Source organism: Pan paniscus, chromosome 17 (assembly GCF_029289425.2).
Source record: "Pan paniscus chromosome 17, NHGRI_mPanPan1-v2.0_pri, whole genome shotgun sequence".
NCBI lineage: Eukaryota > Metazoa > Chordata > Mammalia > Primates > Hominidae > Pan > Pan paniscus.
In genome coordinates this window covers 41,510,042-41,536,607 of record NC_073266.2, presented here as the reverse complement: position 1 = coordinate 41,536,607, position 26,566 = coordinate 41,510,042, and the positions used below count along the sequence as shown (strand labels likewise).

Below are 26,566 nucleotides of genomic sequence, written 5' to 3'. Positions count from 1 at the left end.
TGATAATTATAGTCAATAATACTCAGGTATTGAGCAAATGTAAATAGTATATATTTCTGGAATGCAAGACGTTTATCTGTACCTTGACATACTTTTGTACTTTGCCACATTCTCAAATGAATATGACTTATTTAGACAGAATGAGGCAGTTGGAAATTAACATTCTGACGTGGAGCAAGGACAGGCTAAGTAAAGAGCCCTTTTTTCTTTTTTTTCCAGACACGGTCTCACTCTGTTGCCCAGGTTGGAATGCAGTGGCGTGATCACGGCTCACTGCAACCTCCGCCTCCTAGGCTCCAGGGATCCTCCCACCTCAGCCTCCCAAATAGGTGGGACTATGTGCACACCACACCTGGCTAATTTTTGTATTTTTTGTAGAGACAGGGTTTCGCCACGTTGCCCAGGCTGGTCTCAAACTCCTGGGTTCAAGCAGTCCTCCCACCTTGGCCTCCCAAAGTGGGAGTGTACAGGCGTGAGCCAGCACACTGGCCTAGGTGAAGAGCGTTTAAGCAAAGCTGCTTTAATAAGCTTATCCTGGTCTCATCATCATCATCAGAGGGGCCAACATGTGGGGTGCTCTTAACCCTGTGCCTGGCAAGATGGCAAACCTTCCTCGTGGGCCAGGTGTACAATCTCCAGGCCTCACTGAAGGCTACATAGCCTTTCAGGTGGAGCCCAAAACGGGAACCTGCTCAGTCTGACTCCAGAGCCAGCACCGTGGACCTCCCCGCTCCACAGCCTCCTCATCCTAAAGACGGTCCCCACCTCTCCAGTCGTCTCCACCCACAGCAACCACCTATTCACTCTGCGCTTTCCTTTTCTTGCTTTTTTGTGTATGCACACTGCTTTCTTCATAACCGAATTCCATGTTTCTTGTGGGCAGGGAATTTTCATCCCCAGAAGGCCTTTCACATCATAGCCAATAAATACTTGATTATGTACAAATAATGGATAGAGTAGTTATGTTTTCAGCATCTCCACATGAATGAATAGCAATCACCTTGAAAAGTGAGTTATGCAACTGAATCCACCACTAATGGTAGAGGAAATGAATAATGCACCAATTACAAAATTTCCTTGGTCTCTCAACAGTCATGGCAGGATTCTGACATTTGTGACGGAAAGTGCTTCGTAGTGGGATTTACAATTCAGACACGATTCTGTCTAGGTACGAAAGGAGCACTTGATAAACTAACCCCGTGCTTAGTGCTTTACCCTTCCCAGGCTGCATTATTGAAGGCTGACATCTTCTCCTAATGGGAGGTACTGCCTTCTTTTTTACAGATGAGGGTACAGGCTCAGAAAGCTGGGCTGGGCCAGTAAGTTGAAGACCCCATTTTGAGATGAGCCTAGTGCTCTCTCCACTACACCAAAATGCCTTTTAAAATGATGGGGAAAATGTATGTGAAACATAGCAGTAAGTTTAAAAGAAATGTGCTTATGTTAAAGATGTTATCAAAGAATTAAAAATAACAGCGAAGAAGATAATGCAAAGAATTAACTCAGAAAAACAAAAATCATAGAAATACAGAATACACTAGTCTACAAATACAGCCATACAACTCCAATGAAGACAGCATTTCAAGACAAACAGATAAACCTAGAAAGCCGAGAAGACCTAATACGTGTCAAGACTGGCATAAGAGAAACAAACCAAAGTTATAATCAGCAAAGTGACACTGAATGTTTGCTAGACCTGAATGACACTCTGTAAAAGGTGTTCAATGAGCAAGCTGCTATGTGGATGTTTTTTTTTTTTTTTGAGATGGAGTCTTGCTCTGTCGCCAGGCTGGAGTGCAGTGGCACAATATCGACTCACTGCGACCTCCACCTCCTGGGTTCAAGCGATTCTCCTGCCTCAGCTTTCTGAGTTTTAGTACAGACGGGGTTTCCCCATGTTGGCCAGGATGGTCTCGATCTCTTGACCTGGTGATACGCCCACCTTGGCCTCCCAAAGTGCTGGGATTACAGGCGTGAGCCACAGTGCCCAGACAGTTTTTTTTTTTTTTTTAAATGAAAAATTAAAGCCAAGTTGTAAAAAGCAGAAACAATCCCAGGTAGTTAGTTTTGAAGATTTTATTACCAGATTTATTGAGATATAGTTCACAAACCAGAAAATTCATCCTTTTCAAGTATAAAATTAAGTGGTTTTTAGTATATTCACAGAACCATAACATTTGAAAGTTGGAAGAGAGCTCACAAATTATCTAGCCTACTGCTTCCCAAAGTATGTTCTACCGAACGCTTCCAGTCTCACAGGCTACAGTATAAATAGGAATTTTCCTGGTCAAATAAGCTGGTTAAACATAGCATACCTGCATATTCTTATCTTCCCCTTGGAGAATCACAGTGCAAAACTCAAGCCTGGGAGAAGTCCCAGGATATCCCAATTAACCCAACACAGAACCTCTTTTCATGGGACATGTACTAACAGGCCATCAAATCAGTGAGACTGGGCTGGTGCTTCAGAAAACCCTGACTTATTCCAACCCTCTAACATTCCTGGTGAATAAAAAGAACACCAGAGAAGGTCCACTGGCTTGAGGTCTCCCACCTCTTTCAAACTGCCTGACGTGAAAGCAACCATTAGGAAATAATTTTTACTGTTTATGGCAGAGCCAAAGCTAGAAACCAGTTCCACAGACTTCTAGTCCAATGTTCTCTCTACAATGCCACACACTAAAAACTGAAGCTCGGAAGCCCTATGTCAATAAATGCCCTCCACTCTGGCCACAACCCTAAGAAGAGTCACACTGCAGTGCCACTGTCATTACAGCCAACGACGGGGCACTCACTCCAAGCCTTGTGCTGCACACGCCTCCTGGGTTGCCTCACTGAATCCTAACAGCTAAACTGGGCCAAGATACCACGGGGGTCCCCATCTCACTGAGGAGGGAAGCAAGGCTTAAAGAGGTGAAGGGCCAAGGTCACTCGGCCAGAGTGGAGGGGCCAGGATTCATCCCAACAGTGGCCTCCAGGGGTGAGCCCTAAACCCTGAGCTTCTGCCAGGCAGAGGACAAGGGCCACAGACTCAGAGTAGGCCTTCCACACAGTTTATTAAAGGATGTAAGATGAATCATAATCATAATCAGATAATTAAGACACATCACAATGAACATTTAATAAAACCTTCAGGCTCCCTAAACACCCTGAATGTGATCAAATCCCTAATCCCAGAACACAAATATCGAACTATTCTAATACAACAAATGTGTTATGATAAACTATTAAGAAAAACTGTAGGCCGGGCGCGGTGGCTCACGCCTGTAATCCCAGCACTTTGGGAGGCCGAGGCAGGCGGATCACGAAGTCAGGAGATCGAGACCACGGTGAAACCCCGTCTCTACTAAAAATACAAAAAATTAGCCGGGCGCAGTGGCGGGCGCCTGTAGTCCCAGCTACTCGGGAGGCTGAGGCAGGAGAATGGCGTGAACCCAGGAGGCGGAGCTTGCAGTGAGCGGAGATCGCGCCACAGCACTCCAGCCTGGGCGACAGAACGAGACTCCGTCTCAAAAAAAAAAAAAAAAAAAAAAAAAAAAAAGAAAAACTGTAAAACAAGAAACAATGGAAATTTTAAAATGAGTTGATTAAAAAAATCAATCTCTCTCTCTCAAAACCAATATGATAATCCAAAAGCTTAATCATAAAATTAAGAAAACACAAATTAGTCTAATAAAATAATACCACATTTTTACAGATCTGAAACTAGTATTAAGTTATATGTTTGGAAAGTAATAACTAGAAATGGAAAACTATAATATAAAACTAAAATGGATATAAGTAAATATATATTAACATTACAGAAGAAATAAGGGAAGTTATTAAAAAACTGATTTCAAAAGGGAATTTCACAGCAGTAAGTTACATAAGAACTCCTTCCAATGTTTAATGGCAGTTTAATTACTTTAAGTGATCTGTTTCTCCAAAATATGGAGATATAAGAAAGCATATAAAAAAGATACGCTTTTAGCCAAATCATTAAAAACAAATCAGGTCTATTCCTAAAGCCTAGTAAACACAAGTCCCAGAAATATTTATATTCACATTTAAATACATCTATATATATATTAATTGCTAAGTTACATATATCAGTTATATATTATATATAACATTGTTATGGAATGCTCCTGCCTCACAAAATTGATACATGAAATCCTAACCCTCACTGGAACTGTATTAGGAGGTGGGAGTTTTGTGAGGTAATCAGATCATGAGGGTAGAGCCCTCATGAATGCAATTTGTGCCCTGATAAAAGAGACCCCTGAGTGTTCTCTAGCCCCCTTTCCACCATCTGAGGACACAGTGAGAAGCCATCATCTATGAACCAGGACATGGTCCTCACTAGACACCCAATCTTCTGGCACCTTGATCTCATGCCTCCAGAACTGTGAGAAATAAAAGTGTGTTGTTTTAGTCACCCAATCTATAGTATTCTTTTATAGCAGCCCAAACTAAGACACACACATATATACACACACACACACACACACACGTTTTACATATATATGTATATATGTTATATATATGTATATATGTTATATGTATATATGTGTATAGATATATATACACACACACACACATATACACACACACACACACATTTCTCTAACTTATTAGCAAATAAAAGCAGTGGGATATACTAGAAAAAACACTCGATTAAAAAAAGAAAGCCTGGGCTGGGCGCAGTGACTCATGCCTGTAATCCCAGCACTTTGGGAGGCCAAGGCAGGAGGATCACTTGAGGTCAGGAGTTCGATACCAGCCTGGCCAACATGGCAAAACCCCGTCTCTACTAAGAATACAAAAATTAGCCAGGTGTGGTGTTGGGCACCTGTACTCCCAGCTACTCAGGAGGCTGAGGCAGGAGAATTGCTTGAACCGGGAGGCAGAGGTTGTAATGAACCAAGAACACACCACTGCACTCCAGCCTGGGTGATAGAGCGAGACTTCATCTAAAAAGAGATGAAAAAGAGACAAACAGAAGAGAAGAGAAAAGAAGAAAGAAAGGGAGGGAGAGAGGAAAAGAAAGCAAGAGAGGGAGAGGAGAGGGGAGGGGAGGGCAGGGGAGGGGAGGGGAGAGGAGAGGAGAGGAGAGGAGAGGGAAGGGAGAGGAGAAAAGAAAGGAAAGGAAAGGAGAAAGGAAAGAAAGGAAAGGAGGAAGGAAGGAAGGAAGGAGGGAGGGAGGGAGGAAGGAAGGAAGGAGGGAGGGAGGGAGGGAGGGAAGGAAAAGAAAGGAAAGAAAGAAAGCCTGAATTCTAGGTCTTCCTTAATCCTAAAATAACTATGTACACTTTCACAAAGTACTTATCTCATCTGGACCCCTGCTTGCTATATACGACAGGACAGACATATGCAAAAATTTTATAGTCAAAATGGGAGAAATAAAAGGTGACATGACTAAATGAAGACATATCCTCAGTGACTGATAAGAAATATTATAAACATAGTATCCATTTAAATTTCCCATTAACAGAGAATCTGAGAAACTGATAGTTATGTATATATCAGTGAGAACAAGTGGATAAAAAATAATATAATATATATTTTAAAGGCAATCATGATATTCTTGTTTTATTTAAGACATAGGCAGGGTCTTCAAAATGGTCATAGAAAATGTGCATTATAATAAAACTATGCATGAATTTCAAATTTTTTTACACCAAAATAAGCCCAAACTAACTTGTTATAACATGTCTGAGCAGGATCTAGTTTGAGGCACTAAGAAGCATAAGACATCAACTTGAAAAGAGCCCCTATCAGAGCAACATAAATTCTGCATTTAAATGGAAGCAAGAACAAACATAAAACCTATGGTGAAGCTTGGGTGAAAGAATGGTGAAATCACTGACACTTTACAAAAAGTTTATAGGAATAATTCCCCAAAGAAATCAGCAGTTTGCAAATGTATAAGTTTACGAAGGGCCAAGACGATGTTGAAGATGAAGCCCATGGTGGCAGACCATCTACACAGATTTGCAAAGAAAATATTAATCTTGTTCATGCCCTAATTGAAGAGGACTATAAATAATAGCCAACACCACAGACATCTCAATTGGTTCAGCTTACACCATTCTGACCAAAAAAGATGAGCAAAGTTTCACTTGATGGGTGCCAAAACCACTGCACCCAGATCAGCTGCAGACATGGGCACAGCTTTCAATGGAAATTGTAAAAAAGTGGGATCAAGATACTGAAGTGTTTCTTCAAGGAATTGTAACTGGAGATGAAACGTGGATTTACCACTACAATCCTGAAGACAAAGCACAATCTAAGCAATGGCTACAAAGAGGTGGGAGTGGCCTAGTCACAGCAAAGACAGCAAGAGCAAAGGTGATGGCAATAGTTTTTTTGGGATGCTCAAGGCATTTTGCTTGTTGATTTTCTGGGCATGGGGACAAAGAATGATAATATCTGCTACTTATGAGATTGTTTTAAGAAAGTTAGCCAAAGGTTTAGCAGCAAAACACCCAGGAAAGCTTCACCAGAGAGTCCTCCACTGTGACAATGCTCCTGTCCATTCCACTGATTAAAAAAGGCCAATTTTGTGAGAATTTCCTTGGGAATCATTAGGCATTCACCTTATAGTCCTGATTTGGCTCCCTCTGACTTCTTGTTTCCTAATTTTAAAGGGCACCAATTTTTCTTCAGTTAATTATGTAAAAAAGACTGCACTGACATGGTTAAATTCCCAGGACCCACAGTTCTTTAAGGATGGACTAAATGGCTGGTATCATCGCTTACAAAAGAGTCTGGAACTTGGTAGAGCTTATGTTGATAAAGTTTATGTTTTATAATTTTATCTTTTAATTCCATTTGTCAATGAACTTTTTGAAGTCCCCTTATCACAATTATCAAAGCTATATAATATTCACTTAAAAACAAAAAGTATACAGATAAAATATAAAAAGTAAAAAGAAAGATTTTATCTATTTTAAGAATTTGATTCAATGACAGGAAGAGAAAATACCCTCGAAACAAAAGCACATCCCTGATTTACAGAAGGGATCAGAATAAAACCATATGTACATCTCATACATGCAAAGAGGTATGAAAATACAGTAAGATAGTTTTTAAACAACCGTTTACAATTTAAAAACAGAATAGTCTACAAATCTTAGTTTGGGATGGAAGATAAATTTCATTTCTGGAAAAATGAGTCTATCATTATAACAACAATGTGTATATGTCTGAATGTTCCAAGTTCCTACGATTAAAGGCAATGTTAATTCTCACAATGAAAGTAATAGAAAATATAATTAACTTCACTAATATTTATATTATACATTTAGAATTTGGACAAATATATAAGAAATACAGGCATACCTCATTTTATTGCACTTCACAGATACCACTTTTTTTCTTTAACAAATTGAAGGTGTGTGGCAACCCTGCCATGAGTAAGTCCATTGGCATCATTTTTCCAACAGTATGAGCTCACTTCGTGTCTCTGTGTCACATTTTGGTAATTCTCCCAATACTTCAAATTTTTCATGACTGCTGTATTTGTTATGGTGATCTATGATCAGTGATCTTTGATGTTACTATTTTAATTGTTTTGGAGCACCACAAACCATGCCCACATAAGACAACAAACTTAGTTGATAAATGTTGTGTGTGATCTGGCTGCTCCACTAACCTGCCATTCCCCCTTCTTTCTCCCTCTCCTTGGGCCCCCCATTCCCTGAGACACATTAATTGAGGTTGATTAATAACCCTACAATGGCCTCTGAGTGTTCAAGTGAAAGGAAGAATTGCAAGTCTCTCACTTTAAATCAAAAGCTAAAAATGATTAAGCTTAATGAGGAAGGCATGTTGAAAGCTCAGAAAGGCTGGAAGTTAGGTGCCTTATGCCAGTTAGCCAAGTTGTGAATGCAAAGGAAAAGTTTTTTTTTGTTTGTTTGTTTTTTGAGGCGGAGTTTCACTCTTGTCGCCCAGGCTGGAGTGCAATGATGCGATCTCGGCTCACTGCAACCTCTGCCTCCCAGGTTCTATCAATTCTCCTGCCTCAGCCTCCCAAGTAGCTGGGATTACAGGTATGTGCTACCACATCCCACTAATTTTTGTATTTTTAGTAGAGATGGGGTTTCACCATGTTAGCCAGGTTGGTCTCGAACTCCTGATCTCAGGTGATCTGCTGGCCTCAGCCTCCCAAAGAGCAGGGATTACAGGCATGAACCACTGCGCCCAGCTGAAAAGTTCTTGAAAGAAATTACAAGTGCTATTCCAGTGAACACATGAATGATAAGAAGGCAAACCAGCATTACTGCTGATACGAATAAAGTTTTAGTGGTCTGGATAGAAGATCAAACCAGCCACAACATTCCTTTAAACCAAAGCCTCATCCAGAGCAAGATCCTAACTCTCTTCAATTCTTTGAAGGCTGACAGAGGTAAGGAAGCTGCAGAAGAAAAGCCCAGGTTGGCAGAGGTTGGTTCATGAGGTTTAAGGAAAGAAGCCGTCTCCATAACAGAAAAGTGCAAGGTGAAGCAGCAAGTGCTGATGGAGAAGCCATAGCAAGAAAACCAGAAGATCTAGCTAAGATCATTGATGAAGGAGGCTGTACTAAACAACAGACTTTCAGTGGAGACAAAGCAGCCTTCTATTGGAAGAAGATGTCATCTAGAATTTTCATAGCTTGAGAAGTCCATGTTTGGCTTCAAAGGTTCAAAGGATAGGGTGACTCTCTTCTAAGAGGCTAATTCAGCTGGTGACATTAAGTTGAAGACAATGCTCACTTAACATTTTGAAAATCATAGGGCCCTTCAGAATTAGGCTATATCTACTCTTCCTCTTCCTGTGTTCTATAAATGGAAAAAGAAAGCCTGAATGACAGCACATCTGTTTATAATATGGTTTACTCAGTATTTTAAGCACACTGTTGGGACATACTTCTCAGAAAAAAAAAGATTCCTTTCAAAGCATTGCTGCCTATTGATAATGTATGTGGCCACCCAAGAGCTCTAATGGAGATGTACAATGAGATATAATGTTGTTTTCATGTCTGTTAACACAACATCCATTCTGCAGCTCATGGAACAAGGAGTAGTTTTGACTTTCAAGACTTATTATTTAAGAAATACATTTGATAAGGCTATAGCTGCCATAGACATGGCTTCCTCTGATGGATCTGAGCAAAGTAAATTGAAAACCCTCTGGAAAGGATTTACCATTGTAAACACCATTAAGAACATGGATTCATAGAAGGAGGTCAAAATAACATTAATGGGAGTTTGCAAGAAGTTAATTCCAACCCTCCTAGATGTCTTTGAGAGGTTCAAGACTCCAGTGGAGGAAGAAACAGCCAATGTGGTAGAAATAGCAAGAAAACTAGAATCAGAAGTGGAGCCTGAAGATGGGACTGACTTGTTGCAATCGCAGGACAAGACATGAAGAGATGGGAGGGGCTTATGATGAGTGAGAAAAGAAAATGGTTTCTTGAGATGGCATCTCCTCCTGGTGAAGATGCTGTGAACCCTGCTGAAATGACAACAAAAGACTTAAAATATCACATAGACTTAGCTGATAAGGCAGTGGTAAGGTTTGAGAGAATTGACTTAATTTTGAAAGAAGTCCTACTGTAGGTAAAATGCTATCAAACAGCATCACATTCTACAGAGAAATCATTCGTGAAAGGAAGAGTCAATCGGCGGGGTAAACTTCACTGTTGCCTTACTTCAAGAAATTGTCACAGCCACCCCCACCTTCAGCAACCACCATCCTGATCAGCCGGTAGCCATCGACATCTAGGCAACACCCTCCACCAGCCAAAAGATTACGACTTGCTGAAGGCTCAGATGATTGATAGTTTTAGCAATAAAGTTTTTTTTAATTAAGGTATACACATTGTATTTTTAGCATAATGCTACTGCACACTTAACAGACTACAGTGCAATGTAAACTTTTATATGCACTGGGAAACCAAAAAATTCATGTGACTCACTATATTGTGATATTTGCTTTAGTGCAGTGGTCTAGAACCAAATCCGCAATGTCTCTGATGTATGCCTGTATATCTTAGTTGAAAGTCATCAAACTTGGTTTAATCAATAGCTTATATCCGAAGAAAAAGAGATTGTATAAAATCATACAGAAAATGCACACTCTCAATACCTTTTTTTTTTTTTTGAGACAGAGTCTCACTCTGTCACCCAGGCTGGAGTGCAGTGGCACGATCTAGGCTCACTGCAACCTCTGCCTCCCGGGTTCACGCCATTCTCCTGCCTCAGCCTCCCAAGTAGCTGGGACTACAGGCGCCCGCCACCACGCCTGGCTAGTTTTTTGTATATGTAGTAGAGACGGGGTTTCACCGTGTTAGCCAGGATGGTCTCGATCTCCTGACCTCGTGATCTGCCCGCCTCGGCCTCCCAAAGTGCTGGGATTATAGGCGTGAGCCACTGCACCCGGCCAATACTTTTATAAAACATCTTTATTGAGATAAAATTCAAAAATCATAAAATTCACCCACTTAAAGTGTACAATTTAATAAGTCTTTAGAATACTCATAGAGTAATATTATAGCTATGCAACAACTACTACTACAATCTAAGTTTAAAATATACATATTTTTGAAACAGGGTCTCGTGCCTTCACGGCTTACTACAGGCTCAACATCCTGGGCTCAGATGATCCTCCCACCTCAGCCTTCCAAAGAGCTGGGACTACAGCTGTGCGCCCAGCTAATTTTTTGTAGAAATGGGGTTTCGCCACATTGCCAGGCTTGTATCAAACTTCTGGGCTCAACTGGTCCACTCACCTCAGCTTCCCAAAGTGCTGAGATTACAGGTGTGAGCCATTGTGCTCTGCCTGAAATATTTTCATTCCCCCAAAGAAACTATGTACCATGTATCCATTAGCAGTCACTCCACACTGTTCCCTCACCTACCTCCACACTGAAGCAAGCAATAATCTACTTTCTGCCTCTGTAGATGTACCTGTCCTAAAGATGTCATATAAATGGAATCATATAGTATATGGTCTTTGTGACTGGCTTTTTTCACATAACATGTTTTCAAGGTTCCTCCATGCTATAGTATGTATCTGTACTTCATTCCTTTCTATTGCTGAATAATATTCCATTGTATGAATGTATCACATGTTGTTTATCCATTCATCAGTTGATAGACATCTGAGCTGTTGCCACTTTTTGGCTATTATGGATAATAATATGGAGTGGTGTTTTTATTTCTCTTGTGCATATTCCTAGGAGTGAAATTGCTGTTTCATATAGTTTGACATTTTGGGGAACTGTTGAACTGGGTCCAGAGCAGCCACACCATTTCACATTCTCACTGGCAATGAATGAGGGTTCCAATCACTCTGCATCCTGCCCACACTTGCTATTGGCTGTCTCGCCTACTGTAGTTAGCTTGGTGGGTGTGAAACAGTAGCTTACTTGGTTTTGATTTGTTTCCTTAGTGATTTATGATACTGCCTATCTTCCTTGGAGAAATGTTTCTTCAGATCCGTTGTCCATTATTATTATTATTATTATTATTTTTTTTTTTTTTTTTTTTTTTGAGACTGAGTCTCACTCTGTCACCCAGGCTGGAGTGCAGTGGTGCGATCTTGGTTCACTGCAAGCTCCGCCTTCAAGGTTCACGCCATTCTCCTGCCTCAGCCTCCCGAGTAGCTGGGACTACAGGCGCCCGCTACCACACCCGGCTAATTTTTTGCATTTTTTTTTAGTAGAGACAGGGTTTCATCATGTTAGCCAGGATGGTCTCGATCTCCTGACCTCGTGATCTGTCCGCCTTGGCTCCCCAAAGTGCTGGGATTACAGGCGTGAGCCACCGCGCCCGGCCCCATTGTCCATTTTTAAATTGGCTTGTCTTTTTATTACTGAGTTGTAACAGTTCTTTACATATTCAGAATACAAGTCCCGTATCAGATATATAACTTGCAAATATTTTCTCCCATTCTATGGGTTGTCTTTTCACTTTCTTGATTGTATTGTTTATAGCACAAATGTTTCATTTTGATGTAGTTCAATTTATGTATTCTTTTGTCATTGTGCTTTTAGTGTCATGTCTAGGAAACCAAGGCCTAACCCAAGGGTTCTACAGTTTTAGATCTTACATTTAGGTCTATGATCCGCTTTGAGTTAATTTTCTTGTATAGTATAAGGGTCCAACTTCATTCTTTTGCATCTGTGAATGCTCAGTTGTCCCAGCACATGGTCTGGCTTTGTCACCCAGGCTGGAGTGCAGTGGCATGATCTCTGATTACTGCAACCTCCATGCCCCGGGCTCAAGCCATCCTACCACCTCAGCCTCCTGAATAGCTGGGCCTACAGATGTGCACTACCACACCTGGCTAACTTTTGTAATTTTTGTAGAGATGGGGTTTCAACACAGCCCATGATGGTCTCAGACTTGTGAGCTCAAGCAATCTGCCTGCCCTGGCCTCCCAGAGTGCTGGGATTATAGGCATTGAGCTACTGTGCCTGGCTGAAAAGACTATTCTTTGCCCACTGACGTGTCTTGATGTCCATGTCAAAGCAAATTGATCATAAGGCCGGGCGTGGCGGCTTATGCCTGTAATCCCAGCACTTCGGGAGGCCGAGGCGGACAGAGAACCTGAGGTCAGGAGTTCGAAAACAGCCTGGCCAACGTGGTGAAACCCCATTTCCGCTAAAAATACAAAAATTAGCCAGGCATGGTGGTGCACACCTGTAGTCTCAGCTACTTGGTAGGCTGAGGCATGAGAATCGCTTGAACCTGGGAGGTGGAGGTTGCAGTGAGCTGAGATCATGCCACTGCACTCCAGCCTGGGTGACAGAGCAAGACTCTGTCTCCAAAAAAAAAAAAAAAAAAAAAAGTAAATTAATCATAAATATAAGATTTATTTCATAATTCTCACTGATCCATATGTCTATTCTTATGCTCGTACCACACTGTCTTGATTACTTTGTAGTAAGTTTTGAGAGAAGGAAGTGGAGTTTTCTTTTTCCACTTTCCATTTTTTCCTTCTTTTTCAATATTATTTTGGCTATTTTGGGGCCCTTGAGTTTAGGATCAGTTTGTTAATCTCTGCAAAAAAAATAAAATGCTGTGATTGTGACAGACACTGCATTCAATCTGTAGCTCAATTAGGAAAGTACTGCCATCTTAACAATACTGAGAGTTCTGATACAAAACATGGATATCTTTTCAGTAGTATTTTTAAAAATGTTAAACTGCTTTAATTTGTATCATTATGGAAATAAAAATAAGCAAACAAAACTATGGGGTAGAGTAGATACCATGCATAAAATAATGAATAATTATATTCTGGCCCCCTATTTCTTGAGAATTTCTCATCATTTAAGAGCTACACAGAGCTGTTTATAGTCCTTGATTTTAGCAATGCTACTACTGGAGCTATAATCTAATAAGGAGCTAAAAATATATATACTGAAATATTTATTGCAGTACTTGCTATCACATTGAAATATTGGGAAACAACAGTCAAATATCCCAGCCACAATTTCCCAACAACAGGAAAATAGTAGATTATTAACACAAGGGAAATCTAAGTAGTCTGCCTGCATATCAATTATTTACTTAAAAAATTATGTTAATACTTGTAAACATCAGATTTGTAAACAAAATGCAGAAAGTCTCGTATGTATAAAGATTACAAAATAATTTTAAGCAAAACAGCTTAGAATGTAATTATCACTAGGTTACTTTTATGACATTGCTTAACATCTTAAAATAATTATGTATGTGTTTTGAAATGAGAGGATCTCCTTGTCACCTGTAGCAAGCAGAAGGACACACTGCAACAACCCACTTACTTACATGCAATTCAGCACTAATGCTGCTGAGTGGCAGAATCGCTTTAGCAATATTACTAGAAAGGTCACCTAGCAATAGATTATGCTTTTGCCCCCTACCCTTAGGACTATGTAGGCAAGGGAAAGCTCATCCTCTTAGGCACACATAATAAGCTTAGGGATATAAATCAATATTAACCTTCTACTTGCTTTTCAACCCAACAGATAGGTAGGGTTAAAAGGACAGCAAGTGTAGTGGGGTTACTAACATCTTCTCATTTCGGTAAACGGTCATTAAGCCACACAATATGGATTTATCTCACTGGAAAGTGAGATACAAATACATCCTTCATATCCTCTACACCAAATTAGATCAATCTCTCATTTTGTATAGTTCTAAAAATAAACAGAAACCTCCTTTTTTGGTGCCTGAGCATTAACAGAACCACGTAGGATGCAGGAAGAGAAGACTACAATTAACAGAACTTCAGGGAATTATTTCTCTTCCTGCATTGCCTTTTTCCTGATCCTATAAATAAAAACATTACATCATGCTGACAAGGCATGCTGTTCCAAATACAAGAGGCAGGCTTGCCCTTCAACAGATGCAAAGAAACACAGCCACCAAACAGCTCTGATAACGTCAACGTACCCTAGAGATGGGGGAGAGCACAGGCCCTTCTGCACTGGCCATATTCTCCATGATCCCCCGGGGTCTCCCTGTTCTTTCTTCTATCTGATAAATAAATCACCAAAGGGGTCAACATCTGCTCTCCTGTCCCTGTCACAATGATGAACTGATGGGCTGAAGAATCACAGAGACCTCCCACTAATTCTGGGGGTCACTGATGGAAAACGGAACTTTATCTTAATAAACATACAGAAAGAAAACACTAAAGCCCACTTTTAAAAGGCACCTCTCACAGTTGATGGCACCCGAAGTCATGGATGGAAGTAAGGTCCAGAGACAGAACACAGGCACGCCGGGGATAGAAGTGTAAAGAAAGTCTTTCACACAGAGCTTCGTAGGGAATTGAAAATGAGGGGGAAGAACCTCCACCCTCTTGAAAGGAACCGGCAAACCTGAGTGACACGAATATGGCGACGTAAAGGTCAAGCATCAAAGCCATCCCCACAGACACTGAGAGTGTTTGGGGGAAGCGCATCCTATCACTGTCCCTTTCTCAGCAGGAACGGAGTGAGGGAAGGGGAGGACACAACAGAGTGGTGGATGGGCAGAGAGGGCTGTGTCTCTTCTGAAAAAACAAACAAGGCAGCTTCAAATAGGAGAAAGATTATATAATGAGGCTCCAAGGGCAGGACCATAGCTACTTGATGACTTCAACGTTGCAGGACTCCCTAGCCTTTACTGCAATCCGAACTGTTCCATTCTTGACTCCCTACAGACGATACTGCCCATACATCTGGAGCTCACTCAGAGCCAAGAGCTGCAGATGAGGTGAAGACATCAACGTGATTTTTACCTATGTCTGTGTGTATGTTAACATCTATTTGCATGTATGTGTATGTGACAAATATATACCAATACAAATAAAACAGATAAAGTTCATTTAATGTATTTACTTTTTTACTTCAATTAAATTTAATTCAGTTCTTTATAATCCCATCTTTGAAATAAAAAATGTGACTCCCAAGAAATGAAACTGATTGTTTAGCCAGCATACTGGAATTTAAATAGCTGATTTGGTCCCCTTCTTAGGAGATCATCTTCTTATTTCAATTATCAAGACATTTTTGCAACTTCTTCTTTGGAACTGACTTCAGAAACACATTTAGGTGCCATAAGAAAAGTAAATAGTCCTTGATAACCAACGTCATTTCTGAAAAAAGAAATGACATACAGCAATAGATTTTTCCACCAGTAGCTTCATCTATTCATTCAGCCAACATACATTGAGGGCCAGTCCTGTGCTAGGCCCAGATTTCGATTTCCAAAAACCAAACCTAAGGCTTTAAAATGTCAGCATGCAGGATATTCACAACGTATGGGCTCAAGCTCATGAGACAGTTTCAAAATAAAGGTCAGGAGCTCGAGACCAGCCTAGCCAACATGGTGAAACCCCATCTCTACTAATAATACAAAAATCAGCCAGGCATGGTGGTGCACACCTGTAATCCCAGCTACTCGGGAGGCTGAGACAGGAGAATCACTTGAACCCGGGAGGCGGAGGTTGCAGTGAGCCAAGATTGCACCACTGTACTCCAGCCTGGGTGACAGAGCAAGACTCTGTCTCAAAAAAAAAAAAAAAAAAAAAACAAAAAAAAAACAGTTCTCAAAATGCTTGCATAGGAACTTTGTTAGAATATGTTCATTAACTTTATAGAAAACGACTTTCGTTTATTTGAATATCTGAACACTTATTTAGAGGTAAATAACATTAAAAATTAGTTACATTACTAGTCACACCATATAAGGTATGTGTGTGAAAGTACGTATTTACAGAAAACCAAATCCTTACATGTCACATACAAAGCAGATTGTTAAAGCTGAAAGAGAAAAAAGTTGTGTAAATCTGTATTGCTTAAAGAAGAAAGAGCAGAGACAACTGAAAACAGTTTATGAAAATACAGACTTGTCCCTAATATTGTAAAAATAATCAAGAAAAATACTCATTAATTGCTTGTATCTTAATGGACATAACACTACCATAGGTCTAGCTGAATGAAAATTAAGTGAACATTAATGGAAAATACAGAAATTCAAAATTATAACTACCAATTCACATTTGAAAATTGAGATTCCTATATAACCCATTGGTCAGCCTCCCAAACATTGTTTGCATTGTGGAAAGTCAGGGATAAGTAAACAGCTGTATAGTACATACATCTCCTATAGCTACACCCATAACCAATTTTGCCAATCACAGGCCTTGCTTTATTGACAGCTCTCAACACCAAACAAGTTCTTTTTCCCCAAAAGAAAAAAAAAAAAAAACCACGAAAATGTGATACCTGACTTCCCATGCTTAAGCACTCAGTAGGAATAATAACCACCATCACACCCTTACTTAGACAGCGTTTGCCACATGCTAGGTACTGTATTCACACATTCATTCCCCCCAGCAATGTAGTAAGTCACATGGGAGGAGTCAAGGAAAATAGGATCAGCTGTAAGGACAACACAAGTGGGCAGAGAAGGTTCGAGGCACAGTACTATAGACACGCAGTGGGGAGAAGCGGAGGCAGCGAGACAAGGGAATTCTTTCTGCAGTTTGGCAAAGAGGATCCTGTGCTCACCAGCTGGGGTGCAAACGGACCTCACCATCATGGTGTAGCACTCACTGCAACATCAACTGAGGCCGTAACAGAAAACAGCCAAGTCACCACAATGAGGTTTATGCAAGTGGCACGACAGGAGCAGATCTGTGGAAGAAATCCTCCTATATTCACTCTACAGAGTCCCAAACAACGAAAGGCAAAGTACGTAAAAAGTTAACAAAACTAAAAGAAAAAGTGGGCACTGAACAGGATTTGAAAATAACGAGTACAGAAGAATGAACACTGACGGGCACAGATTGAGACAGTCACCCTGCATGTTAGCAAGCTTACACAAAAGCAGCTGTTCAAATAATTTCACAGATTCTGAGTCACTGAAGAAACAAAGATGGTGTCATATAATGCACCTGCCCTAAATTAAAGCCCCTAGACCATGTTCTGTGAGTACGTGTTGATAAAAAGAGCTCAAGGGGCCCTATTTCTAACCTAAATGTTCACTGAAAAGAAAAAAAATTCTTTGTAAGCAAATTCATTGGAAGGAGTCATGTAAGTTTCATAAACTGAGTCAGGGCCTTCAAGGCCTTACAAAAAGCCTTTGGCAAGGGCTATATCACAGCCTCCCTGGGCAGAGTTCCTCATCTGCAAATGAAGGATGACATGGTCATTTCTGATACCGTCCTACACATACCTGGGAAGAGCAATGAAACGCTGCTGTCTGGGCACCTTGGGGATAATAACAACCATATTTCAAGTTAGCCTTAAAATCTTTTCATCCTCTGGGCCTTTGGGAAGAGCCAAACAGAAACACTCATCATATTTTGTCTGGCCCTAAAGCTACAGCTCACTAAATAACCATAGTCACAGATCTTGTGTGTTTTTTCTTAAAACTTAACTATGTTAAGTGCCGCTTAACTGTGAAGGAGTTCTAGCATCTACCCTCTGCACTCTGATCACAATTATCTAACCCCAAATAGACTACATATCTACCAAGAGCTATAATGTGGACTATGTACCTCCAAAAACCATATTTACAGGAATCCTTTGATGAAGCTGTGGCTTCCTTATTTCTAGAACCATCTTGACAACAAGGAATGACTGCTTATTTTTAGTATTCACTCAATCCTCTATAGGAATTAGTCGTGGCACAAACTAAAACCATGTCAAAGTAAGATTTTTGGGAAAAAAACTTATTAGCTTAACCAAAAGTTAAGCAATTTTGTTTTAAAATGAAAAATTACTCAAATGGCAAGTATAACAAAATATAAATTCTGATTTTCACATTTCTGTTTAACAACTTCAAAACCCAATTTAGAGCATTCATTCATCAGCAGAATAAAGAGAGAGAATTCTAACAAATGTCCAAAGCTAAGGGGCCTCACTGCCCTGCTGCACACAATTTTAAACTTTAGGCTTCTAGATGGATCGCTGAAGAGATGACTGAGGTAAATCTCTGAATTCTACACTTTATTTGTCAATGCACCAATTAGAAACAGTAACCTGTCACCATGAATTTACTTTCCCCTTGTAATAAATATCTGTTAAACACTAAACCCAGCAAATCTCTGTTAAACACTAAACCCTGTAGCATCGTGTTCAAAGCTACTCAGAACTTATGTCTGCCCTTTAAGAAATCTAAATCTAAGAAAGCACTCATCCTGAGGCCAGGCACAGTGGCTCACACCTGTAATCTCAGCACTTTGGGAGGCCGAGGCTGGAGGATCTCTTGAGCCCAGGAGTTTGAGACCAGACTGGCCAACATAGGGAGACCCCATCTCTAAAAATAAAAATTCAAAAATTAGCCAGGCATGGTGTCGCACAGCAGTAGTCCCAGCTACTTTGGAGGCTGAGGTCGCAGGATCGCTTGAGCCTGGAAGGTTGAGGCTGAGGCTGCAGTGAGCTATGACTGTGTCACTGCATGCCAGCCTGGGCAACAGAGTGAGACCTGTCTCAAAAAGGAAAAGAAAAAAAACAGTGAGAGAAAAAAGGGAGAAACACAACCAAGGGCTCACGAGCCTGTATGCAAAGAAAAACAATTGCAAGATAATGAGAACAAAAACAATTTGGACACAGGTTTAAATAATTCAGATCTTGATGGGCTTTCTGAACTATATCTCAATTTTATTTTATTTTATTTTATATATTTATTTTTGAGATGGCGTCTCGCTCTGTCACCCAGGCTGGAGTGCAGTGGCGCAATCTCGGCTCACTACAACCTCTGCCTCCCAGGTTCAAGCGATTCTCGTGTCTCAGCCTCCCAAGTAGCTGGGATTACAGGCACGTACCACCATGCCCAGCTAGTTTATTGTATTTTTCGTGGAAACAGGGTTTCGCCATGTTGGCCAGGCTGGTCTCGAACTCCTGACCTCAGGTGATACACCTGCCTCAGCCTCCCAAAGTGCTGGGATTGCAGGCATGAGCCACCATGCCCAGCTTATATCTCAATTTTCAACTGCTAGTATAATCTCTAAAACACATCTTCCATATACAAAGCGCTTAGAAAACTGCTCTGCATGGTCTTCAGATTTAAGGAGTCACTTTATGAAGGAGAAAAATGACTGGGAAAGTAATATACACTCCACTGCCTGCATCCCCACCCCAAAAAAAACAAATTATTCCTGTGCCCATGAAAGCATTTCTAGGCAAAAATCTTCAAAAGGACTCATGGGGGCTGATTTCTCAGAGTCCCTGGTTAACTGGAGGACAGATGTTGTTCAAATCTCCAACTGATTCCCTGATAACTCTTGGTAACAATGGAGATGGAGCAGCTACTATAACAGCTATTTTATTTCATAGGTATGATTAATTTCTTATATTTTCATTTTTCTACAAATCCTCATAACCTCAAACAAGCAGATAAAAAGATATGCAAAGGAGAAGTAGACTCCAAAGGCCAGCGCATTTCTGGTTCTGCAGTGAGACAACCCAGGCTCACTCACTGGGCAAGCACAGGAAGTTGCTTGAAGCCCTCTTAGATCTCTGTTTATTTTTTCTATAACATGCAGATGACAATTTTACACCTATGTCACAGGGTTGTTCTGAGGATGAAATGGAAAAGCGTGTATAAAGTTCTTAACGCAGTACTGAGCCAAATTAAGCACGTGAAAATGTGATAAAAGCTCCTAATATTTCAAAGCTCATGTTGCCCTGATATTTAAGGCAGTAACTTTTGTATAAGTCAATTGTTAGCCAAGACCAAAGTTTAGAAAGAGATTATTAGTAATTCAGAGAGGGAAAAAAATTGTATTTTGTATTTTTCAACTCAGCAACTAAATAATGCTCACATGCCTTAGGCTGGAAGTGCACCAATCTTGTGTCATTAGCAATGAGGAATCTTACCCCTACTTCGCCCACATCTTCTGAACAGAAGGTAACTGACTAACATCCTGGGTTCCTGGAAGAGTCTTCCCTAGCAAAGACACAAGGAAAGGCAAAAGAACAAAATGCTCCGGGGCCCTGTGACATTCTGGCTCGTTTTAATACCAGTCCTCAAGTGAGAATCAGAGATTTGATCATCAGAGGCTTTATTTTAAAAAGATGAGGAAGGTACAGTACCTCTAGTCGTTGTATCCGTCCCTTGAAAAACATAAAGAGGGAAGAATTTGGATAAGCAGCTTCTTTTTTAAGGAGAATTTCCTTAGCTTCATCCAGGCCTGCCTTGTTATCACTGCCATCCAAGGCAAAAAACGGGCGGACTACAGTATGATACCAGAGCAGAGCTAATCTAGAGGAAGAGGGAGAGAAACATTGAGCACATAACTTTCCTTACACCATTTCCATTTTTCAAAACAATACTACTCTATCCAAAAAGCTTACTATGCAGTCTCTGAAGAAGTAAAATCAGAGACTTTCCCCATTTTAATGTTAATATTTGGAAAACTGCAACTTTAGCACAATATATAAATCAGAAGACACCCTTCCCTCAGGGGAGAGGAGAATAAAGTAACAGGAGCATTTAGCTTTTCTGAGCCTTCTAGATGGATCGCTGAAGAGATGGCTGACATAAATCTCTGAATTTTACACTTTACTCATTAATGCCCCAATTAGAAATGGTAACTAGTCACCATGAGTTTACTGTTCCCTTGTAATAAAAGCTTTATTTATTTATTTTTGGCAAAAGGAAAATGTTGTTTTCTCTTGCGTTCACAAAACTTAGGGTATAAACCTAGAATCTAAGTTTAAATATCGTGTACAAATAAATAGGTCAAAAGGAAAAAGAAAATTTATAAAAAAGAATAAATTTAAATATGGAAACCACAGACACAAATTATACTAAGTTGGGTTAAAATAAGTGAGAGGATAAGACAAAGGGCTCTTTCTCTGGCCTTTGAAGATGTTCAATTTAAAAAACAAGCAAATAAATAAATTACTTCAGACTCCCTTGCTCCAAACTCATTATTTAAAAAAAAAAAATGGCCATGTTAAACTAGGTAAACAAAACAGAGTCATTGGGATTTGTAATCCTAGCTACTTGGGAGACTGAGGCAGAATTGCTTGAACAAGGACCCGGGAGGCAGAGGTTGCAGTGAGCCGAGATCGCGCCACTGCACTCCACCCTGGGCTACAGAGCAAGACTCTGTCTCAAACAAACAAAAAAAACAACAACCAGACAAAAATGTTTAACCAACATGTCAAATATTTTTATGTAAATGCATACTTCTGGTGTGCTTATAAATTTGGTTCTCTTATGGAGCTCATACTAATTACATTATTAATTCTATTCATTTCTTTATCAGAGATAAGCATAAAATATTAAGATATAAACAGACAAATGATCACAAGTTAACAAACCTATTAATTCACATTAATAAAGGACAACTGTGTACTTCAATGAGTTTAGGGAGGCATAATTTTTTTAAATGAAAAATTAATGATATTTTAAATAGCTATCAGTTGATTAAGAGTTAACATCCAAATTTCTCAATACTGATACAAGTCGAAATAGAGGTAAGGTCCTCTATGATATCAACATTTTTGGGGAAAATTTTGACAAGTGCTGTAATGTTAGACAAAGAATATCCAGAATCTTGTTAAATTACTCAAGTTACAAATGGTAGATATTTGCCAGACTAAAACAAACAAACAAAAAACACATCACTTTTAACTGATGTAGAAATTGGTGAATTCTTGTTCTAGATAGAGCTTCCTCATGCTCTCCTGCTTAAATAATTATTATTTAAGTTTAAACCAAGGAACATAACATGACTCAGTTTAGCGAAAGAGCACAAAATATCCATGTCACATATAGGAAACCACCTTGAATCATCAAGGAAAATTACCGAATGTGAGAATTCTTTATAAGAATAAAAATTTCAGAACCACAGAAAAAGCTTATCAAATTTGTACCTCCTAAGTCCAAAAATCAGAATCGTGAATCTCAGAGACTGTGGTCAAAGTCACAAAAACTGCTTATAAAATCATTTGAGGTTTTAAAATACGTGACTTGTGAGACTAGTGAACAACGCCTTGTTCTCTAACTAAAGTCAGCTTAGAACCACCACCACGACCACAAAACACAGTCCTTGGTGTTGCATTGAAAGACATAAGACACAGCACCCTGTCAACCAACCAAACATTTTACCTGAAGTTTCCTTTAAAGTCTTTGATTGTCGTTTACTTACTTTCAACACTATATTATCTACCAAAGCATTGCAATACAGCTACTCACGTAGCTAAAGGGGCCTTCATGTCCTTACTTTCGCTTGCATACATCAGTGAAGAAAGCCCCTGTAGGCGGTCTCCAGGAAAACCCAGCAGGTTGATGATTTTGAGCAGGTTTGGGGGCACCATGGATATGCAAAGGTGAAAAAGGCCATATCCAAAGCTAACAGCACCTTTCAGTCTGTTCAGAGACTCCTCAGACACCCCTTCAGCCACAATGTGATTATCATTTGCAGCATCAGAAGTCAAGGACTCTTCAGTTAGCTTCTTCTGATACAGCTCCTGAAGGGCATTGATGTCCAGATAGCATTTATTGTAAATCTTCCAGGCTTTCCTAAGGATCCACCCACCTTTGATATAAGCTAAAAAGAGAAGGGGAGAAAAGATTCAAAAAACATTCAAAATAATTTTTCTATTTCTATAGTAAAGGATACTGAACAGTAACCTGAAAATCAAGCCAAAAATGTAAAAAACATAAAAATTAGTATCTATTGTTGTACCCAGTGTTCTTATAGTGCTTACTTAAATGTCTTATTTCTCATCAGTCTCCCTTCACTACACTGGATGATGACTGGTAAGCATGTGTGTTTCTGCTCATTGTTCTATAAAGCCCTTCATGCAGTACGTAGAGTACGGTATGTAATATACATTGAATGAATGAATGAATCACCTGAATCCAACATCTTTTCACGAGTTCTGTGAAACCCTCCGCTGCATTTCTGAATTACCATACTGCTTTCCTGATAAACTTTTTTATAATCCTTGCATTTGTCTACCCTGTGTTACATTCCTCCTCAAAAGCAAGTTCTTGGTCTAGGTCTAGGTGACCATTAAATTTCTAGCCAAGGTTGGGTGCGGTGACTCATGCCTGTAATCTCAGCACTTTGGGAGGCCGAGGTGGGCAGATTACTTAAGTCCAGGAGTTTGAGACCAGGCTGAGCAACATGGAGAAATCTCATCTCTATAAAAAATACAAAATTTAGCCAGGTGTGGTAGTGCACATCTGTAGTCCCAGCTACCTGGGAGGCTGAGGTGGGAGGATTCCCTGAGCCTGAGAGGTCAAGGCTGCAGTGAGCCACAACTGTGCCACGGCATGCCAGCCTGGGCAACAGAGTGAGATCCTGTCTCAAAAAAAAAAAAAAGAAAGAAAGAAAAAAATGTATACCCAAGCACCAAGCATTGCGTCTTGCCAAAAAAAATAAAATAAGCAGGCAAAAAAGACTAATATTTACTGGGTAATCAAATAGCCAGTTTATTATCAAAAAAGTCATCCATGTTAAATGCAAAATGTAAAGACCTCCCAATTCATGTATATCTGAGGAGTACTGTGTGGCTTAAGCACACCTTATCAGAATTGCTTTATTTGGTTTATGAAATTGGGGGTTATCCACTGCCCCAACCACAGTGAAGTAGCAGTAAAAAAGTTACAGCACAGCAGAAGGTACAAATCTCTTATCTTTAAAGCCACCTCCACTATTTTCTGTTAGGCCAATTTTTCTTAACAGAGCCCTCTTAGGAACACATACCACAAAGACGACTTGAAGTATAAGAGGTAAGACATGGGATTTACCACCTCCCTCCACCACTGGCCCCTGTCAGGACCCTACTGTTGACCACTCCTCCTAGGAATATTTTTACCTTCAGATGAGTAGGAAGGGCTAGGGGAGGTCAACTTACATAGGACTATCTGAGTGCATCATCATCTCATTTTTGAGGAAAGGATTTTCTGTAGGGAATTTTCTGTAAAATAAAGTTCTCTCATAACTATAAGAGAGCTTATCCACTTGGCAATGTTATTAATATGATACCAACTCTGACCCTCATGTACAAATGGACAACATGAACTGTCAGACTTCCAGGCCCTTTAGAACAGTAGGAAAAGAGGTTTTCAGAACGGCATTTTTAAAATTTCAGAAAATATATGAAATAAAATAAAATCTGATTTACAAAAACCCAATCCCGGAATTGAGAGTGATCTAAGAATAGATGTGTAGAAAAGAGTTGATGCAGCAGGCCTGACTGCTATCCTTCAATAGAACTGCTAACAAGGTTGGCCCTTGGCTGGAATGGAAACTTGGATTCTGGGAAAGTTCTTACCATTTCCAGGACTGATAAGAGTGGCTCACTGTGTGCACCTAAACTGTCTGCACAAATAATATGATGTACATTGAACACCGATTTTTCTTCTGGGAGTCCGGAATTTGTCTATGTGCAAGGTAGGGGTGCCTACATGATCGGCCCCCAATAAAAACTCTGGCATTAAGTCTCTAATGAGATTCCCTGGTTAGTGACATTTCATTTGTGCTGTCGTAACTCATTGCTGGAGCAAATTAGCACATCCTGTGTGACTCCCCGGAGAGCAAAGCCTTGGAAGCTTGTGCCTGGTCTCCCCTGGACTCCGCCACCCCATGTGCTTTTTCCCTTTGCTGATTTTCCTTTGTATCTAAGGAACACAAACGAACTACAAAACATAATCTAAGCCCTCCAAATATCCACAATAAAATTAGGAAAGAAAACCTATACAAATGAAAAAATAAGACTGCAACGTAATTTAGCTGTAAGAAGTCACAGCTAAAAATATGACTGTAAGATGAGTCTTGCATGTAAGTCATCAAACCTGGAGGTGGTCTTGAAGACCCCCAATCCATGGTATCAAGCTATTATTTTACTGAAATGCATCAATTTTCTGACAAATGATGAATATATCACCCATGGGATCACATTTAAAAACAACTATCCTACAACTTCTGGGTGATTAATGTCCTATAGTCTACCGCCACTAAAAAGAATGCTATAGGGTAGAATGAACAAGTAAAACAAATTAATCTAAAAAGTTTTTTTAGTAACTTTAAAATAATAAAAGTAATACATTTGAAACAATTTCTTTTCATTCGTTCTACTTAACAAGAATATTTACTGTACAAACACCACATTTCAAGCACTGTTCTGGGTGAATCGAAGTGAAATAAGACAGAGATCCTTCCTTTAAGAGGCTCAATGACTTTTTCCCCTCCTAAATGGAAGCACTGTGGGAAAAGAAAGCCTGGAGAAAACCTTGAAGCTTCTTTTATACTAACAAAGTGGATTTTTAAGTGTCTGGATTGATCCAGCATGTCCACAAACAAGAAAGATGATGCTCAGTTACAATCCAAAAAGCCAAAGATTTAACAGAAAAGCTGAAAAAAATAGAAACTAGAATATATATTCTTGAGAGCACAGAGGCAACTGGAATCTAATTGAAAACAAATAATCACTGGCTGCAGATTTTAAACAAATCTGTAAAACCCTAAAAATATCGATTGGCTATTGACTGTTTCTATTATGTGCCTGGCACTGTGCTTGCCACCTGAGGAACACCAAAGAACTATAAAACATAGTCCAATGCTGCCTAATGCCCACAATAAAATTAGAAAAGAAAATAAACACAAAGGAAAAAATAAGCATGCAACTTAACATACATATTTAAATGCTCTATTGGGTCACATACAGAAAGAGTGAAAACAAACAATGCTGAGATGATGAGTGAATTGTTCTTTTTTATCTCCTTTTTCTGTCATTAAATAGTTTTCCATGTAGTAAACACATAGATAAATTAGAGAGTGCAAAATAGTTACTGCTGCAGGATTTCGGAAGAACACTTTACTCCTACCCATTCTTAACTGGAAATTTGGAGGGATAAGTTTAACTCCATTTTGTCCTGTATTTTCCAGGCTACCTCAGCTTTATTAAAGGAAGTGAAGCTTGCACTAAGGGAAAGGGAACACCCCAGGAGAGAGGAGCAGGAATGCCAGTAGGAAGGAGCAGATGGGCGAGCGGCTTGGAGGCAGAGTGAAGCAGGGGACACACCGGGACAAAAGGGTGCAAGCCCAACAGAGGAGTGAACACCTGCTCCCGGAGAAACGGCATCTCTCAACG

At 39.9% G+C, this 26,566-nt stretch overlaps 1 protein-coding gene across 1 annotated transcript in view; it reads right to left on the bottom strand.

Moving 5' to 3' along the window:
- The window catches only part of TTC39C (tetratricopeptide repeat domain 39C), a 121,525-nt gene that overhangs the window by 31,628 nt on the left and 63,331 nt on the right, over positions 1 to 26,566 (bottom strand). Inside the window, exons 5-6 of the mRNA XM_008955746.4 lie at positions 22,659 to 23,013; positions 20,546 to 20,714 (exon numbers count right to left, since the gene is read on the bottom strand). Coding sequence (XP_008953994.4) covers positions 20,546 to 20,714; positions 22,659 to 23,013 — 524 coding nt within the window. The remainder of the gene's footprint in view (positions 1 to 20,545; positions 20,715 to 22,658; positions 23,014 to 26,566) is intronic.